The 20,047-nt window shown below is 34.5% G+C and overlaps 1 protein-coding gene across 1 annotated transcript in view; it reads right to left on the bottom strand.

The window, feature by feature from the left end:
- Positions 1-20,047, bottom strand: part of CCDC178 (coiled-coil domain containing 178) — a 388,120-nt gene that overhangs the window by 34,036 nt on the left and 334,037 nt on the right. Inside the window, exon 19 of the mRNA XM_023510168.1 lies at positions 1,758-1,892. Within this exon, the coding sequence (XP_023365936.1) occupies positions 1,758-1,892 (135 nt within the window). The remainder of the gene's footprint in view (positions 1-1,757; positions 1,893-20,047) is intronic.

The following is a 20,047-nucleotide window of genomic DNA, read 5'->3' as shown; positions in this document are numbered from 1 at the left end:
GGACTCAGAAAGATTTTGTAGAGAAGGTGGCTGGAATGAGTCAGGTCTTTTTTTAAGAGGCAAAGTAAGAAAGGGTATTGCAGAAGTAGAGAAGAGGATGAACACGGGAGGGGAAGAGGAGTTAAACAGCAGGCTGCATGATCATAACAACGCTGGCCTGGCAGAAGCAGACTCAACGCTGGAGAGAGATAAAGCCGGGAGTGTGAGCAGGGGCAGGGTCCCGAAGGTTGTTGTGTACCCTACCAAAGGTTTTGGACTTGAATTTTTTCAGAGGATTGCACATTTCCATAATTTTGTGCCAAGATTCTAAAAGTTAAATTTCACATTTTTATTAAAAGCCCAGACTAAAGGATTCTAAATTGAAGACACCTCTAATAGATAAGAAAAGAAGCCACTAATTCATCCTCCTCTAATTTTCCAAATACAATCGAAGCTTGCTACTATCTGTAAATATTGGGTGGGTGAGCTTTCCTACCCCGTCTCTTGATCTTCATTGCTATGTAACAGCCATAGTGTAAGTAATTTAAAATCAAGGTTGGTAAGGATTATTGACGGTTATGGAGAGGAATTGATTTTACTTCAGTTTCTAATGACATTTTTCAATATTTGAAAATACATTACAACTCACAATGTGAATTTATCATTGGCAAGATTTTAAAGAACCTTTACATTTGGGTAGGTATTTAATAAGAACATGCAGATCACCTCTGAATATTTAAAAACAAATCACAGATTATAACCACCCTACAATGTTCTACTTAGTAACAGACTTCTTAAGGGAAGCAAGATTCTCTTGACTTCTAAAATACTATAATAGTTTGTGCTCAAGTTTATGCACAAATTTCTGTTAAATCTAAATGTGTCGAGTACTCCCTTTTCAAAACCTTCATTTAACTGTCTCTTATTGTTTTTATTTTTGCTTTAATCACTTATCGGTACAATCTATATATGAAGCACACGAACACACACAGACACAACAATCCTCAGAAGAAAATATCAAAAAACAGACAACAGCAAAAGTGAAATTTGAAATGGCTTCATAGATTTGAAAGCCTATGTTTCCTTTAGGAGACTATGTTTTATAGATTTTGTAACATTTGAAATAGTAAAACATGAATTCGAACATTTTTAAAGAAAATAATAAAGTAATAGTAAAAGTAATAGCCTTCACAAGGTAATATGAATTTTAAAATATGTGAGTCTTAAAAACAATGGATCTACTGAATGTTTTTAATAGACACAACCAGTAAGTGCTCACATGCATCTAGAACCACTGTTACTTTCTAGTCCCAAGTGGGTTATTTTAAAAATAAAGTCATCTCCATATCTGCCTAGGAGCATGAGCCTCTTGCAAAATATAAGAGGAAAAACAATAGTTAAAATAAACAGAAGAGGATTATTTTCACAGAAGTAGACTTTGCAACAAAAAGTGACACTGTTGTCAACATCTTTTAAACAGCTGAATGGCATCTGCAAAGCCCGAAGACTTTAAAGATATTATTTATACCAAACGTTTTTTATAAAAATCTGTTCTGAGGCTTATGAGAAATAAGTCCAATCTCCCTTTTCTCCCAAAGTATGCATGGTGTATGTGCTAACTTACTGAATTCATCCTTCATGCAATTCCAGTTTATTAAAGAGGTTAAAAATTTATAAAACTCTGATGGGATATGGTTTTAATGCTTCATCACACTACCCATCATTTGCTTTTCAATCTAGATCAGAATGATCTTTCCTACTTCCCTGCAATCACCTACCTGCACAGCTAATATTTTCTGAATGCTCTCCTGAGAGCTTGCCTGGAAGTTGGCCAGCTTCCTCTGGCTGAAGAGGACCACCAGTTTGAAGTACTCCCTCCACAGCTTGTGCATCCATTGCAGCAGCTGACAGAGCTGAGGGGAAGAGGGAGGGGAGAAAACACAAGTCAGAGGAGGAGAGGAAATTAATGGCAGTGTTCAAGAAGAATGATGGAGGGAAATATCGGAAGCAGTCAATAGCCCATTCTGCACTGTACGGACCTGACAGGAATTTCACAGTCTCTTGATTTTTCAGCCCACTCATGTGCATTCATCAGAAACCAGTCACATCTGGCCGCCAGGATGGGGGGTTAATTTTCTCTAAATGCCTCAGCAGTTTTGTTCTAGCTGAGGCAAACTCTGTGACTGCAAAGCTGATGAGTAAAATATTTCTACTTCACCCAGTTTAACTCAGAACCGATAGCCTCGGGACATATTGAACCTTTCTTGAAAAAAATCATCTTTTGAAGCTTTTTTGAATGGCACATCAGGTCAAGCCAAAGTTGAGAAATGCAACTTTGAGACTTTGATGGACACCATTGCTGCTTCCTTATTTATTTATTTATTTTTTCCTCCCATAACGCTCTCCATTGCTAGGCAGTGTGTGCTTTCGAGCACGACAAAACTAAAGAGAATTAACTTAGCCATCAACGGCTGAGGGAGAACAATAACAGAGAAGAAATTTCCAGCTAGCACTCCCTATTAATCTACCTCCCTCTGACCATGTGACATGGAAAAATCTCTCTGCACTGAAGTACGGGGAATGCAGTGTTTAGAAGTGACATGTTAAATCCCGGATCTGTACAGAGAGAAAAATAATTCTATGAGGTTTGATAGATCATTTGGAAGTTTAATATAAGCACCAACAAAAAGCAGTGGAAGTTTTATCAAGACAATGCTCTTCCATGGTGAGCATAGCCACACACACAGAATTATTATGAGGTTGAAAGGAATAAACGTCATACAAATAACAGCAAAAATATTTTTTTTAAAACCCCAAATATTTACATAAGTATAATATATTCTGTCCCTGAAAATTCTTGGTTTTTGGTAACGTGGATAATTGCTTATATCAATTCCTTTTTAGCCCATTTTGCATAAAGAGAAATAACATTCACATCAAAACACTTAATATCAAATAAGATTTTATCCATTAAACATTTATACATATTAAATGTTTAATACGAGGGGAAAACTATGTTTAAAATGTGACGATTTTATGTTGTACTTATCGATTTGGCTGATGGTGGGGGCCTCTGTGGGGGATCCTCCGCCAAATGTTAACAAATGGTGCATGTATAATTTGTGAACTTTTTGTATGTATATTTCGAAATAATTGTTTACTGGAAAATAACCATTTCCAATACTTGGTGTTGCATATGAATTCTTTATCATCATTATTCTTATGGTGCGTTGTTATAAACAACGCGTATGTATTTCTGTCCAATTCACAGGAAAATGAAGGCTGTACTCTTGGTTAGTTGGTTAACTTAGGAAGAAGACAGAATCTTGAAAACTATACAGATTTCACCTAACTAAACTATGAAATACATTATCCAGAATCAGGCTAGGGGCATTTCAGATACTTTAGGCTAGGAAACTGAAGATTAGCTTTACTCTTTGAAAGGAAATTATGTCAAGCTTTAAAAATGTTTTATTTGTTTCTCTAATATAAGCCAAGTCTGCTAGGGAGAGGTATGCTGTATCTTGACATACTCATTAAGGGATTTGAAAAATTTAGTTGATTGTATGTTCATAACTACATTGTGGTGGGGCAGGGGAGGAGTCTAGGTGTTGGGAGTTTGGGAATGATCCACAGGAGTTGGCACTGGCCTTGTATTATCTAATGTAGGGAACAATAATTTAAATAATATAAATTAAATTTGCTTTAACAAATAGATGCATAGTAGGCTTACATTTAAGTCAGAAATTAATTCAGTCTGAAACTGTGATCAAGGACAAGCAAGCTGACATTTAGTGTCAATGAAACAAAAGAAAAATAATGATCAAAAAGTCATTTTTACTTAAAGGAAATCGTATTTCTGAAATTACACCTGAAAACCTATGTTGAAACACATATTTGCAGTAGAGTTATTTATATACCGACTCAATATGCTATGGGCTGAGGTAAACATCCTCAATGAACAGGACATATTCTACCTAATAAATATAATTTCTAAGTGAAGCTTAACTATACATTATGTGTTGTGGGTGAGGCTCTAAAATGATTAGCCTTTTTAGTACTTTCTTAACAAAGTCAAATACGCTGTCGATTCCCTCAATTCCTGTCGATATGACTTTGTTAAGCAGCATAGTTTGTAAATATTCCCTGTGGATTTGAAAAACTTTTCCCAACCCTGTGTACAGCTGAGAAATCTCTGTTTTAGAGAGGTTAAACTTGCTTTATTTTTTTGGCCTGGGCTGGGTTTGAACCCGCCTCCTGCAGCATATGGGGCTGGCACCCTACCCTTTTGAGCCACAGACACCACCCTTTTTTTTTTTTTTGAGATAGAGTCTTACTAAGTCACCCTGGATAGAGTGCGTGGTGTCATGGTTCACAGCAACCTCAAACTCCTGGGCTTAAGTGATTCTCCTGCCTCAGCCTTTCAAGTAGCTGGGACTACAGCTGCCAGCCACATTGCCTGGCTATTTTTGGTTGCAGTTGTCATTGTTTAGCTGGCCCTGGCCGGTTCGAACCCACCACCCTCAGTGCATGTGGTCCGTGCCATAACCACTGTGCTGTGGGCGCCGCTGGAGGTTAAACTTGTTTTAGAAGACATATTTCTGTTTTACTTAAAGTTCATATTGTTAACTATGATGCCTTATCAATTAAAGTCCAGTGGATTTTCTCTTTCTTTCTCCCATATTTTAGCAGCCACTTCTGGATTAAAAGTAGTCATAAAGATTGCTAGAAATATCTGAAGGGTCTGTGGACCTTGGACACAGAGTTTTCTGGAAAAGAGGTTGTAATGCGACATGAAAATCTACTCTCGTCACATATTATTAAGAAATGCATCATAAAACCTTGTCCACGTTTCTTATCTTTTCAAATTAATGTCTCCCTCAGACTTACTTTACTAGATTGTTATCTGGGATTTTCAAGCAAAAACAAATGAAAGCCTACCTGGAAATCTATAGTCCAGAAATTGGACTATAGATTATCAAGGCAACAAAAGTTCACAGATACAAGCCAGAAATAATTGATTTTAAAATAATGACTGTACACTTTTAGCCTCATTAAGTGGAATTAGATAGCTCAGTGAAAAGCCACTTAGGGCTAACATATTCTTCCTGTTTCAGGACAGTGGTCATTTAGAGCCAGCTTAGCTCTCAGAATAACCCATTTCCCCCATGAGCTAAGAGGATACTTGGAACTACTCCATGAACATAGGTCTCTCCGTCAAAGAACATGATAAGTTAATGCTATTAGAGTAGTCACAAAAGGAAACTAAGATGACGTTTAGAGGAATTCCTTAAAAGTGAAGGTAAGTTTTACAAATAGAAGCTCTTCCACACTGTACCCCAGAAGTGCATTAATGTACATAGTTACCGTTCAATAAAAAAAAGAAAAAAAAAAAACAAATAGAAGCTCTTCTAACTGTATAAGCAAAGCTAACTGAATAGTAATATTTTTTACATTCACAACTTAAATGAGGAGAAGCAGCTATAAAGCAGGCCTATTTTTATTCAATTGTCTGCATTCTACCTTGAGGTAGCCACAAAGGCCTTCAATCTGCCATGTGCAAGTGTTAACTAAAACCTCTTAAATAGAGACGTTGTATAAGGGTCAACTAAGACAGAGGGTGCATTAAAAAAAGAGCATTTGAGGGGAAATCTGTAGCTAACAGGTCTCTGGATGAAGAACTAGGAGAAGGAAGAATTGAGGACATTTTTAAAGAGAGAAGAACTAACAATAAAAATACATATATACACAAACATATCTGAGCATTAAAGACAAAAAGGTGATCAAAAATAACATGTAAGGTAAAATAATTATCATGATGGGAACAATGTTTGATTCAATCAGATAGCCATAATGACAACTGTTTTAGGAAAGTACTTATGATAAAAGCCCAATTTTAAGATATCTGTACATACTCCATAAATATTCATTAAAATAGGCTCAAGAAATTGAACTGATAAAATTTAACCCGGTAAAGACAGTAAAAGAAAAAAAAATCCATCAGATATTTTACTAAAAAGAGAAACTTTAAAACCATTCCTATGAATGTCTGGAAAAATAAAGTAAATCAATACTTCTTTTCTAAATTTTACTGCAGATCCTGTACAAAGAAAAAAAAAAGCAGAAAAAAAAAAAGAGGTATAGAAAGAAGATATACATCAAAAATTCAAGAGGCTCTGTAAACCAACAATTGGAGATAAAAGTTTGGGAACTTTTCTGCCTGTAAGATTAACATTTTTAAAAAATCAATAACATTTTATAAAATAATATAACCAATTTTAAATTGTAATAGAAGAAAATTCTACTTATTGCCATAAAATAAAATACAAGGTTCTTAGGTTTAAATTTCTTGAAGAAAGGCCAGAATTTTATAAAGAATGTTAAAAAATGTTTTGAAAAAATACAAAATATGAACTGAATAATTTGAAAAGTATGACATATTCCCAATTTATTGATAAATAAATTGCCAGTTTAATTTATCAAATTGTTAAGAAAAAAGAGTGTCATCGTCAGGTCAGTTTTCCACAGAGTAGTCTATAATTTCACCATGTTTCATGAAAATTGATCTAAAACTCATATGGAATGACAAAGATGGAAATAACTAAGACAGTGGTTCTCAGCCCTCCTAATGCCATGGCCCTTTAATACAGTTCCTCATGTGGTGGTGACCCCCAACCATAAAATTATTTTCGTTGCTACTTCATAACTGTAATTTTGCTACTGTTATGAATTATAATGTAAATATCTGATATGCAGGATGTATTTAGGCGACCCCTGTGAAAGGGTCGTTCAACCCCTAAAAGGGTTGAGAACCACTGAACTAAGATGATTGTGAAATAGGAGAACAAGCTTGACAGATTTGGCATATAGTATATAAAACTTATCAAAATGCATTAAAATGAGGAAATTTAATCTTTAAAAATTTGGAAGACAATATGCCAGAATAACTTTATGACTTTGAGGAAAGAAATGATTTAAAACAAAATGTTAAATTCTATTGAAAGCATTGACTATACCATATTAAACATTTTTTGAAAAGTAAAACTTAAACAGAGCAACAAAACGTGCAACAAGTTTTGAGAATATATTAATAACACTTATAGCTGATAATCATCAATTTTCTCATATATAAAGAGCCACTATAACTCAATAAAAAGAGAAATGGGAAAATGAAACAAATAGGCAATTCACAGAAAAGAAAAGCTATTTAGTCAATAAATGTTTGAAAACATGTTCAGCTTCAATAGTGGGGTACAATAAATACAGTTCATACTTATCAGATTGGCAAATACTGAAAAAATTAAAACCCATCCATATCAAATGTTGGCAAAGATATGGAAAAAAACAAACTTTCATACACTGATCAAATTTATGTTTATTTTCTTATGATGACTTTGGAGAACAACTTGACATTTCACACTGAAGATGTACTTTCCCTTTAATCCAGTAATTATACTTGAAGCTGTGTACTCTACACTGGCAATTCTCCATATGGCTTCCACACCATCAAGATCAGTATCACCTCAGAACTTGTCAGAGATACAGTCATTCAGACCTATTTAATTGAAAGCTCAGATATTGGTGTTATTGGTGATTTAACAAAACCTGGGTGATACTGATGTCTGAGTGATACTGCTCTCAAACAGACTACCATAATATGTTCTCAAGGAAACATAAAATACTGCTCATTTAAACTCTGTCTGCAAAGGTGAAAATTTGGGAGCAATCTAATTGTCTGTCAATGGAGTGATTAAAAATACACTGTGTTATGTTCATACACTAACCCAGAGTACTTAAAGTAAACACACTAAAATTACAAGGAATACATATAAGCTACAGAAATAAAAAAAAATGAAAAATAATGATTTGTTCTTTAATTTGATCGCTACATTAAAAAGACAAATGAGGGTGGCGTCTGTGGCTCAAAAGGGTAGGGCGCTGGCCCCATATGCTGGAGGTGGGGGGGTTCAAACCCAGCCCCGGCCAAAAAAAAGAATAAAAAGACAAATGAAAGCTGGGCACAATGGCACTCTGGTAGGCCACAGTGGAGAATTACCTGATGTTGGGAGTTCCAGACCAGCCTGAGCAAGAGCAAGACCTCATCACTAAAACTAGCCAGGCATTGTGGTATTCGCCTGTAGTCTCAGCTACTTTGGAGGCTGAGGCAAGAGGATCACTTGAGCCCAAGAGTTTGATGTTGTTGTGAGCTATGACACCATGGCTCTCTACTGAGGGTAACAGAGTGAAAATCTGTCTCAAAACAAACAAATTAAGAAACAAACAAACAAAAAACCCCACAAATGAAATGATAAACACTAAAAGAAGCTTAACTCTGAGAAAGAAGGAGAGAAATAATATTAGGAAGAGGCACACAGAGGTTGAGTGCATCGATGTGGGTGTAAACGTGCAGAGGAAATATGACAAATGCCAAGATTAACAAAGAGGGTAAAGGTGCACAGTAACTGATCAGGAACTTATTTGTAATTTATGCATAACTGGAACTTACTGAATGTCTGGTTATTTCATTAGAAAAAAAAAAACTAGGTTAAGCTGACATCTCTGCAAGAAAGGCATCCTCCGTATTTTGTGGGTCAACAGCGACTGATTTTAGAAAATTTATTATAATCTCATTTCAAAAGAAATATCCTATTAGGCCATCTAAATGGTCCTTTTTGGTCAGGATTTTTTGTGATATACTCACTACACGGGATCTTACCTATAATAAAAGAAATATCAAAAATATTAAATGAGTTTACATGACTAGGAAAAGAATTGCCACTTCTGATTTCCTCAAAATTTTCTATTTCCCTCTCCTCCACTCACACAAGTAATACGGTTGTTGGGTAGGAACTTCGTACTCATTTCATAGAAGATTAAAGGCTGGTATATGGGAGCCATTTTCATGAGAATTTCAATTTTCTAGTTTCAGAAGGCAACCATAGAACTCAGATACTAAAAAATACATTAATATAAATAAACAAATTTTTCTATTCTTATATATGTATTCTATGTTACTGTGTTGAAATAATAATGGACTACTGTGTTTCTTTAAAAAATCCCTTATATAAATATTATTGAAAACATACTTTAGATAAAATTAAATCATTTTTAGAGACATATGGTGCCAAAAATTAACTCCCCAAAGCACATAATTTAACTGGCTTGTGCAATTTAAGAACCCTGGAAAAAAAGAAAGAGAACATTTCAAGGAAATGAGAAGTGTCCTTATAATGAATTTCTGCTTATAAGAATCAGACATAACAACAGTCTTTTAATTAAAACACAAATACCATATGTATAGCTATCTGAAAATGAACTATAAATTGTTTTGCCAGGAAACAAAGACCAGTCAATACTGAAAACACAGAAGTCCGTTAGCATACAAAGGTCATATTGACAGGGTAGAAAGTTCATGGGCAGTACTCAAAGTTTTTTGTCTGTGAATAATGATGAGTCCATCACTGGACTATGAATACAAACAAACAACTGCTGAAGATTTAACTCTACGGGACAGATTTTCAACACTTCACTTTTTTTGTGAATAGAAAACATTTATAAAAGCTGAATGTTTGTTAGAAAGGCAACAGAACTGTCCCGCATACATCATGAAAAACCCATCCAATACAAAATTCAAATGGGAAATTAACAGAATCACTGGAATAAACAGTCAACACAACACGTAGGACAAATGAGAAGTGGAACAATTCCAAATTCTTGAAGTAAAAAAATCGCTTCCTAAGATGACTTAGAGGATTAGGGAGGATTCTTAGGGCATTGAAAATACTCCGTATGGTACTATAATGGTAGAGGATGTCTCATTCTGCTTCTGTCCCAGCTCACAGAATGTTAAACACCACAAGCGAACCATAGACATTGGATAGATTATGATGTATAGTTCATAGACTAATATGTTATAGATATATTAGACTAATAGATAGACTAATAGATATAGATATAGATATATATATTATAGATATATTAGACTATAGATTAATATGTTATAGATATACATAGATTATGATGTATAGTTCATAGACTAATATGTTATAGATATATTAGACTAATAGATAGACTAATAGATATAGATATAGATATAGATATTATAGATATATTAGACTATAGATTAATATGTTATAGATATACATAGATTATGATGTATAGTTCATAGACTAATATGAACCACAGACTTTGGATGATCATGATGTATCAGCAGGAGATTTCGGTTACAACAAATGTGCAACGCTAGTGAGGGATGTTAATAAAGCAGGGGGCTGTGTGTCTGGGGAGGCAAAGGGTATATGCGAACTCTCTGTACCTTCCTCACGATTTTGCTGTAAACCTAAAATCTCCTCTAAAAAAAAAGCACTGCCCAGTATCCTGGGGTGGGAATTGGGAGTGAGTCTGCGCTGGTGCACTGTGAGGGATGCATGCAAAGATTCAGTCATCACAAGTACCTGCAAATCTGAAAGTCCATCTAGTAGGATCAGTAGCACGTTGGGGAGTTACATAGGTGAGAAACCTGCAACTTAGGAGTAGAACGATTGTGAAGAATACCTTGGAGGAAAATCAAAGCATTTCAGAAACCCACTTACATTTCCTATTTACACATCCAGTCAAATGACAAGTACAACTGCAGAAGCAACTCTAAGAATTATTCATGTTTTATAAGGCAGAGAAATAAAACATGCTATATTCTGTAGACTTAAGTTTGTACCTTAGGTAATCCAATTAAAATCACATTTAAGGTGTTGAAAAAATATTATAAAGTCCACCTTGGAAAAAAAAATAATAGGCTTTTCCTATAGGAATTTATTTTAGATAGAAGGAAGGTGGGTAAGTAGGTAATTAGGTAGATAATAGAAGCACACGTACTACGTATATTCCTTTATTTGTACTAGTATATTAAAGTAATGGCTGTAATTTCAATCTGCTTGGCATAAGTTGTCACCTACTGAAAGTATGCGGCCTTTCTCAATTTCTGACATAAATAAAACTGACAAGCGCAGATATGTGCGTGCAATGTTAATTCAACAGCGTGATGTGAAGTGCAGCTCGCAAGGCAAACAGCATAAGCCTTATCAGTTCTGTTTATTGTAATAAGCCAAACAATGGCAATTACAAAGTACTCCACAGATTTTGGCAGGGCAGGAAGGGCAGATATACAAAACTCAGCTAATGTCGATCTTTTTATAGTACTCAGTTGCTGAGGGACACGTGTACAACATATAAATCTCAAAAGTAATGAGATATTCCTTTATTATCAAATCCATTCCACAGACCGGTGTTAAAATTTGCATAGCTAATTTCTGGAAATCTCCTTTGTCAATTGCTTAGATATACTTTAGAAAAATAAGACATATCCATTTACAAATTTGGAGTTGGCCTTTTAGGAAATTAATATAGCATTATTCAGTTACTCTAATTAGATAATAATGCATTTCGAAATTATGTAGTTGCACCTTTGCTAATACAGAGAACCTCTAATGGCAGAAAAGGAAGCTGATCCTTATAGACGCTACTATTTCTTATATTGAAGAGTTAAATATTGAGTATACCTTTTATATGAATATACCAATCTGTCTGTTTTGTATACTTTATAAAAATTATTATATATAACAAATTACTCATTTTTTTACATATCTGGCAGATCTCAAGGCCTTCTTAGTTTGATAGATAACTTGGTTCTGGAATAAAATGACTACATTCTGATGGCTATTTGATTCAAAAGACTGTCAGGGCAATAGAGATTTTGTTTACTTAAATTACTAAATTTCATGCTCAAATCCCATGAACGGTTCAAATAGAAATAATTGAATGAAAGTATACACTTAAGTCTAAAGTTATTGCTCTCTTTGACTGTAAGAGTTCAACCAAGAATCAAACAATTAAAATTCTACAATAAAAATTATCCTCAGAATAGAAATCTAACTTGGCGCCAATGAATAATTGTTTAAAAAGCCAGTTGGAAATGGAATTCCATGAAGGCTGAGTATGAAAGGTTATGCCGTCAACTATAGAGATGAACATATGCCTACGGTATCCACTTCCCTGCCTGCTTGTCAGTCATTTGCCCCCAAACAATTAAGTCCCTTGATTTTAAAATGTGGCCCAATGAATGCGCTAAATGTGGCTGGTTCTTTTGGTTTCATTCATGAGCTGTGGTTGAACAATTTTCTTTGATGATTATCCACAGTATGTCTTTATAGCCTTCTAGACCCACTTTTTTAATGCAAATAATGAAGATGCTTACAAAATCACATTTACCTAAAAATAATTCATAATAAAAACAATATAAAATGATTAATTATAGTCTTTAATTTATTTCAAATTTACAAGAAATGGAGTATATTTCTTACTTCCAGATCATCAGGTTTTATTATAAATATCCCCAATGTATTTATTGCTTTTACACACAAGTAAATATAAATGTTTACAAAATTGTGTTAAATAATTTGCAAAAATTTATCTGCAAATGTAAAGACAAATATGTGACACAACGTGGTGGAGCCTGAATGCAGAAAGAAAGTAGTCTATAGCTGTAAGAAATCAGGGGCCACAGGTATAAACTACATTTAGAATGACTACACATCGTTCTCACTTGTGCTAAGCAGAATAAGCAAAACACAGATTTTTACAAATTTACTAGAAGGAAGGCTTTGAGAAAACTTTGGGGACTTTGAAAGCTAGCTCATCCAGTTCACTGCTGGGATGGGATTTTATTTAATTATTCAATTAATTAATTTTTTCCCTCTGAGATAAGGTTTTTCTCTAGATAACTATCCTATTTAAAATACTAGTGTCACATTTGTCTTTCTTTAGCTGTAGATTTTAGGTACTTTCCTTGCACTCATGCAGACACACACACACATACACACATGGGTAACATTAATTTCTTTGACTGTAGAAAAAGTAAAAAATTCTTTGACTTTGAATTAATGGTAATTTCTTTAATTATGAAATATGATGCACACCTTAAATACATATGATAATGCATATAATTCAAAAGCTTAGTGCCAAATTTTGGGGTAAGACATTATCAAGTAGGAGATAGTAACTTAGAAAGCAGTCATTAATATCACTAAGCAAAAGTGAGTTAACCTGTAAGGGCACTTCAGTAGTGAGCAGGACCTTCTGGAGGCAATGGTGTGGTGGTGAAGCTCAGAAATACTTTAAAAGACTGAGGGAAAAGAATTCAAAGCACAGAATTAGGCAAAATGAAGGCAGAGCTGGAGAGACCACAGAAAGGGTCCCCATAATGGCAAGAAGAAGCATGAGGCAATGGGAAGGCAGCATGACAGTGAACTTCCCAAAACACACGCAAGGTGGAAATAATTGCATAGCCCGAAACTCACTAAACTTTAAGTTCTAGCAGAACAGCGCCTATCTTAGGAGATCTGCCTTGTTTTATGCCTGAGCTGGTGCTTATAAATTACCAGTGTGTGGCCAAGAAACATCTTCTCAATGTAAACTCTATTTTCTAATCAAAGGGGATGAGCAGCTGAGTAAGTTTCATGATGCAGACTACCTAAATAGCCTCTTATTTTGTTGATAATAGAACAAAAGGGTGTGTCATGTAAGGGTGTGTCATGGAGCTGTGCAGTTTTTGTTTCTAAGAAATAAATAAGAAATAAAATAATATTCAAAATTAATTTTCCCTGAACTTAAGAATAGTAGTTCTTCCATTCATGACAATTAACAGTAATTTAATAAATTATATACCCCAAGAAAATTCTAATATAGGTATCTATCTGTAGATAGAGATATACAATAAAGGTAAAAAAAATCATTTAATTTACCAGACATGTATAGCAATTGTAAGCAACTAATAAATTATAACTAGTATACTAAGAATAGAAATCAACAAGTATATCAACACTTGAGTGATTTCAACATGCCCAATTTGGCAAATTGGGAATTAGAATAATGGCAATTGACAGGCTTAATAAACTTGATCTAGCGAATATGAATGCATGTGCCTATGTGCCCCAAATTATAAATTATGGTCTTCTTAGGCATAGATAAAACAATAAAGTTGGAATTTGTATGAATTAAAACAAATATAACCATTTAAAATGTTATAAGATCGTATCACAACTCCAGTCTTATACATTAAAGAGCTGACAAAATGTAAGTCATGTTCTCGACAATAAGGCAATAAGTTAGAAGTCAAAAAATAAGATAAAACAAAAATACCTACATATCCTTAGAAATTTATGCATCAAAACATATGTATCAAAACCTTATAATGTATTTTTGAGTAATACTACATGATGAATAAATTTCAAACATGTAGGATGCAACCAGATAGATGGTCCTTAGGAGGGTTCGTAGTTTTCTGTGCTCATTTTTAGAAAAGACGAAAGGCAAAATCTAATGAGCTTTTCACACAAATTAAAAAAATAAAAAATAGGAAGCACTTTGCAAAAACATAGGGAAAGAATTTAATGAAATGGAAACCAACCCAGTATAGAACCTCTATAATTTGACCACCCAAGAACCTGTACTAAACTAGTCAATAGATGGAGGTGGCAAACATGAGGAATGAGGCCTGCTGTACAGATAAGTTCTTACAGTGCACGTCTAGATAATGAAAAGTAGGTCAACTTAAGGAGGTGAGCAGTGCAGGGAGATGGAGGACTATCGAGGTTCTGTATTTCATGAGCCAAACCACTTGTGGAAACTACTCAACTCTATTGACTCTATTGATTTTGCTTGAAAGCGGACATAGGAAACATGTAAACAAATGAATATAGCTATATTGCCCTAAAACCTTATTTGTGGAATAAGGTTTTCATATGTCAAAAATTTCTTTCTTTGATTTCTTCCCCAAGTACTTAATAACATGAAAACCACTCTTAGCTCATGGACAGCACTAAAGCAACTGGCAGGTGGTTTGCTCCTATAATACAACACCGCATTGCAGGGCATAGGCGTACGTAACACAGTGAGACAAAGAAAAGATACAGATGTAGAAAAATATAGAGATATTAATGGGAAAAAGCTGTTATTCATTGTTATCCATGTAGATAATGCAAGAGAGAATTTGCTGTTAAGTTGTAAGAAATAATAAGAAACATTTGCCAGAGGTTGCCTATAAGATCGATGGTTAGAAATCAATTATAATTTATTAACTGAAAATAAACTTTTAGGAACCATAACTTAATTTGTTTTTATAAAAAATCACAATGTAAGACAATTTGAAACAAATATGTATTTTTTAAATTGAGTAGGATCTATACGGAAAAATTAGAAATTTTTTTAGAGATACTGAAGAAGACCTAAATATGTAAGGAACATGCTCAGGCATATGAAGACTCAATGTCGTGATGTTAATTATTCACAAATTAATCTAGAAACATAAGGCAATTCTCATCCACAGGGCTTTCGGGGAACTTGGAAAAAAAAGTATAACATTAAATTTTCAGAGTAATTGCAAAAATTAGCCAAAAAACCATAGGAGGAAATTAAGTTGGAGATACTTACCTTGAAACGTATGAAGATTTTCTGCAAAGATAGTAATTAAATCAGCATATTTTGGTAAAGGAATAGACATATTAATCAATAGAATAAAATAGCCCAGAAATCCAGAAAAATATTCAACTTCGAGTTATAAAGGAGTTGGCATTGCAAATCAGTGATGAACAGACAAGCTAATTATTTTGAGAGTTAATTTTGGATATGAAAAAAAAATGGACCCAATTGTCACATTGTATGTAAAAATAAAGTTCATATGGATAAAATCTTAAATTTTATGTTATTTTATTATTTTTGAAACAGAGTCTCACTATGTCGCCTTCAGTAGAGTGCTGTGGCATCACAGCTCACAGCAACCTCCAACGCTTGGGCTTAAGCAATTCTCTTGTCTCAGCCTCCAGAGTAGCTGGGACTACACAACACCCAGCTTTTTTTTTTTGTTGCAGTTGTCATTGCTGTTTAGCTGGTCTGGGCTGGCCTTGAACCTGCCAGCTTGGGTGTATGTGGCCAGTGACCTAAATATTGAGCTATTGCTGCTGCCTGAAAACTTAAATTTTAAAGGCAAATCTTTAAAATTTTAGAAAATTGTAAGAAAATGTTTTCATATACATAAAGGAAAAGAGTTCTGGATTCTACTGCATCAGAACTTTGTACATCAAAAAATACGTAAGAATGAAAAAAGTAAGCCACAATTGGAAGAAGATGCTTGCCATATACATAACCAACAAAGCGTTAGCATCTAGGACCTACTCATATATCCTATGGAAATATGAGTAACCAATATAAAGAAGAGAAAAGAAATTATTCCTATACAAAATGAGGACTGTTGTTCTTATTTTACATGTTAGTAAAAGGATTCTTGGTAAGAATAAATAACTGTGTATCGGTAGACCTGGGATTAAAATTCACATGTGGTGCCACCATTACCCTCCCTCTATCGAACACCCCCTCCCTTCCCATTCCTCTCCCTTTCCCTCCTTCATCCTGGGCTATAGTTGTGATTCATCTTTCATATTAAAGTATGAGTGATTATAAATTGCTTTCATAGTGTTACTGAGTACATTGTATATATATTTTTCCATTCCTGAGATACTTTACTAAGAAGAATATTTTCCAGCTCCATCCATGTGGGACCACACCTATGGAGCAGATTGCAAGGGTACAAGTCAAATCGATCAAGTATAGAACACAAAAGTCTTAACACTGTGAATAAGTAAATGAGGTGAAAGCTATGTTAATTAGTAGGATGTAAGCACTCCAATTTGTACAAATAATCAACACTTGGAATCCCACAAAGGCGTAAATGTATTCATGATCTATGTGTATATGACTTAACAACAAATAAATAAATAAATGAAATAAAAATTCAAACATTAAAAAAATAAAATTCACATCCACCTGATGTCATATTCCATACATTTAATCATTGCAGTTCGTAACTATTTGCTGGCAAACTAAACAATTAATTCAAGTGTTGTTCATCTATAAACTTTTAGTGTATCAAACACACTGTGATGAACGAAAGAGGCCAGGACAGCCACGTGTAACAAACTTTATAATCTACAGGGGGAAAGTGAACTAACATCAAAAGTCATCAAATAAATGCACAGGTACAAATTGTGGTTTGTACCTTGAGAGATAAAAACATTGATGCCTTACGACTTCTCAGAGAGAGTGATGGCAGCGTCAAGACTAGAGGAGGCAGCTTCATGTAAGTTAGAGTTTTATTTGAAAAATGTAAATAAGCCAATTTTAACATTGGTACTATTTTCTTTGTTACACACTGTCCCTCTTCTACCAAGTTCCCTATTCAGCCGTGCCAGCCCCGTGTGTCTTCACGCAGGCTCCTGGCTGCTTCCCAGTTTGCTTCTTCAAATCCTATGTAAGAAAATCTTCTGGTCCCCAGTTCCAACAAACTTTTTTTGTGCCTGACACTTTGTCACCTGAGTTTCCACCCTGGGACACACTGCTACAGGAAAGAGGCAGTTTAAATAATCAATTTCTGTTTGGGATGTCAATGCTCCAGAAGACTTTCGTGTTAATGACTGCAGGCATTTTAAAAGGACATCTGCACATTGCTTTACCTAAAGGAGGGAAGCTAATGATAGGAATTCTATACACTGTGTTATGTTTGAGGTAAGTAGGAGAGTAATAATGGGAACTTCTCAGTCTTCTCACACTACAGCTCAAAAGTGGCTACATCAGTGGTAAATTTGACATGCTGTAGACGCTTAATCATAGTTTTTGGAAAAAATGAAAGTGTAATAGTCAAACCAATTTTATTATATTTCCTGTCATGTTAGTATAAGTGGTGTAACCACTTGTCAAACCCAACGATTGTTTTCCCCCTTTCATTTTCAGTAAATGAGCTTTGTGGAGATCTCGTCCCTCCTTTGTCCTTCTGACAGCTTGTTCTGCTCATTACCTGATATGTGGGATTATCAAATCACTGAGATTTTGCTGTTTCTGAAATACATTATCAAATGGGATAAACTTTCTGAATTTTTCTAAATATGAGTTTTGTGTCACATCTAAAATCAGAAGATTAAATTTAAAATAAGGATGCTGACACATAAAACTATTTGTGGTCATTCCTAAATTATGGCTCCTGGGTAATTCAAAAGATGCTCTGAAGAAAGTGAAAAACAAAAAAGGTAGCAAGGTAATAGGTGGGAAAATTTTGAAGCCTTAGAGAAAATTGAAAAGAAAAGGTACATAGATATCATTAAAAAATGTGGAAATTTGTAAGGAAATTTTTTAGGAATGATGCAGAAAGATCATGGTGACTATAGTTAATATATAGGCTATTTCAAAATCGCTAAAAGAATAGATTTTACACATTATCACTACATACACAAAAATACATTGATGAGCTTCTGGATATTTATATAACCTCAATTTAATCTTTCTGCAATGTACGCACATATCAAAGCATCACATAAAACCCCATACGTACATACAGTTATCATTTATCAATTAAAAATAAACCTGCACACATAGATGAGTGGGACCAGGATAATATTAGCTTTCCTTTAAAAAACTGAGAAAGGTGCCTTCTGAATGTGGTGTTCTATCACACCTATTACAAAGATGGAGACTAGTTCATTTCAGGGGTACTGTAATTGGTTGTATGTCTACTTTCTCTGCTCAACTTAAGTCCTTGAGGGCAAGGTCCATGTGATACTCATTGTTGTATTCCCTGCACCTCACTCAGGGCCAGCTGCATGAAAAGTCCTCCATTAGTATTATTTGAATGGCTTAATTAATAAATATAAGGCCTTTAATGAGTGTCAAGAAAGCTGGGTGCTTTTCACTTCAGTTACAACAAATCTGACATTGTAAAATTTTATTAGCTATTATGCCTATTGAACCAACACTACAGGTTAACGCTGTACAACAAAGCCCTGTATTGCAACAGAGATTACTAGTCTAAGGAGAGGCCTCTTCTGGGCATCTCCCCACCCCAAGCAGAAAAAAGCTTCCTCCTTTATGCTCCTACCAAGTCCTAATGTTCATATATCTCTACAAAAGCATCTGTCACATTGACCCGGTGTAACCTCAGAGTTACCTATGAAGAGTTCCTCTTCCCCCATGCACCCCCATTGAATTGGTTACTAAATCTCTTAATTGCTATCTCTTGGATGTGTTTGTGTTCCATTCTTTGTCTCCAAACTTATTGCCATTGTTTTATTTTAGTTCTTCAACTTATCTTCCAGAACTAATTCAAAAGATGAAAAATTGGTTAGAGATGAGCCAAAGCATCAACAAATTGAAAGAATAAGAAATTCACCCTGTAAATTTTCATCATGTGGAAAAATAATTTTGACTTTTTCTGAGCTTCCTTCTTGGACAAGCAATATATAAATTTGGACCTATATCATTGAACCTAAATTCCACCTTGTCTTAAAAATGAATGTATTTTATTGTCCATAATAATGCACATGTGGTTTTCTGTGATGAAACTCAACGAGAGGGTGGAAGTTGACACACAACACTTCATTTATATAAAGTTGAACAGAAAAGCTTCTAAGACTAAAATTAATCTAGAATAATTACTAAGTTTATTGCTCTGGTCAATAGAACTTACGAGTCAGAAAGTAGGTAAATAGGCTCAAGTGCCAATGTTAATTAATTAATTATGGTTACCTGGAGGATTGTGTTCAGTAGGTTGTGGAGGATTAGCTTGTGCTGAGCAAAAGAAAATTCAGTGATGGTGAACCATATCTGCTAGGGGGGTAAAAGAAAAAAATAAGAATGGACTTTCGGTTTTAGTGGTTAGGGTATCATGCCATTTTTGAAGGTGCCTAAATCATGGTTTCACACCAATAATCAGAATATTTTGTTTCTAAAAATTTGAAAATATTCAGTTCTTAAATTTTGAAAATCTTTAGTATTTTGTTAGCCATTTTGATAACAGTAGCTCAGCCCAACCAATCCAGATGAGAGTTGGAAAAGACTCTGTGCTCCTTTTTTCTTGGAGTTGGGCTAGATGAGCCATTGTGTAGGGACATTACATGGGAACAGTCACTGGGAACAACATTTCACTGATATACATGTGGTTATGCATTTCAAATAAGTAAGATCACTTATCCCT

Source organism: Otolemur garnettii, unplaced genomic scaffold (genome assembly GCF_000181295.1).
Source record: "Otolemur garnettii isolate 467f Iridium unplaced genomic scaffold, OtoGar3 scaffold00012, whole genome shotgun sequence".
Lineage (NCBI taxonomy): Eukaryota > Metazoa > Chordata > Mammalia > Primates > Galagidae > Otolemur > Otolemur garnettii.
The sequence above is the reverse complement of the archived record's forward strand: the minus strand, read 5'-3'. Positions and strand labels throughout refer to the sequence as shown.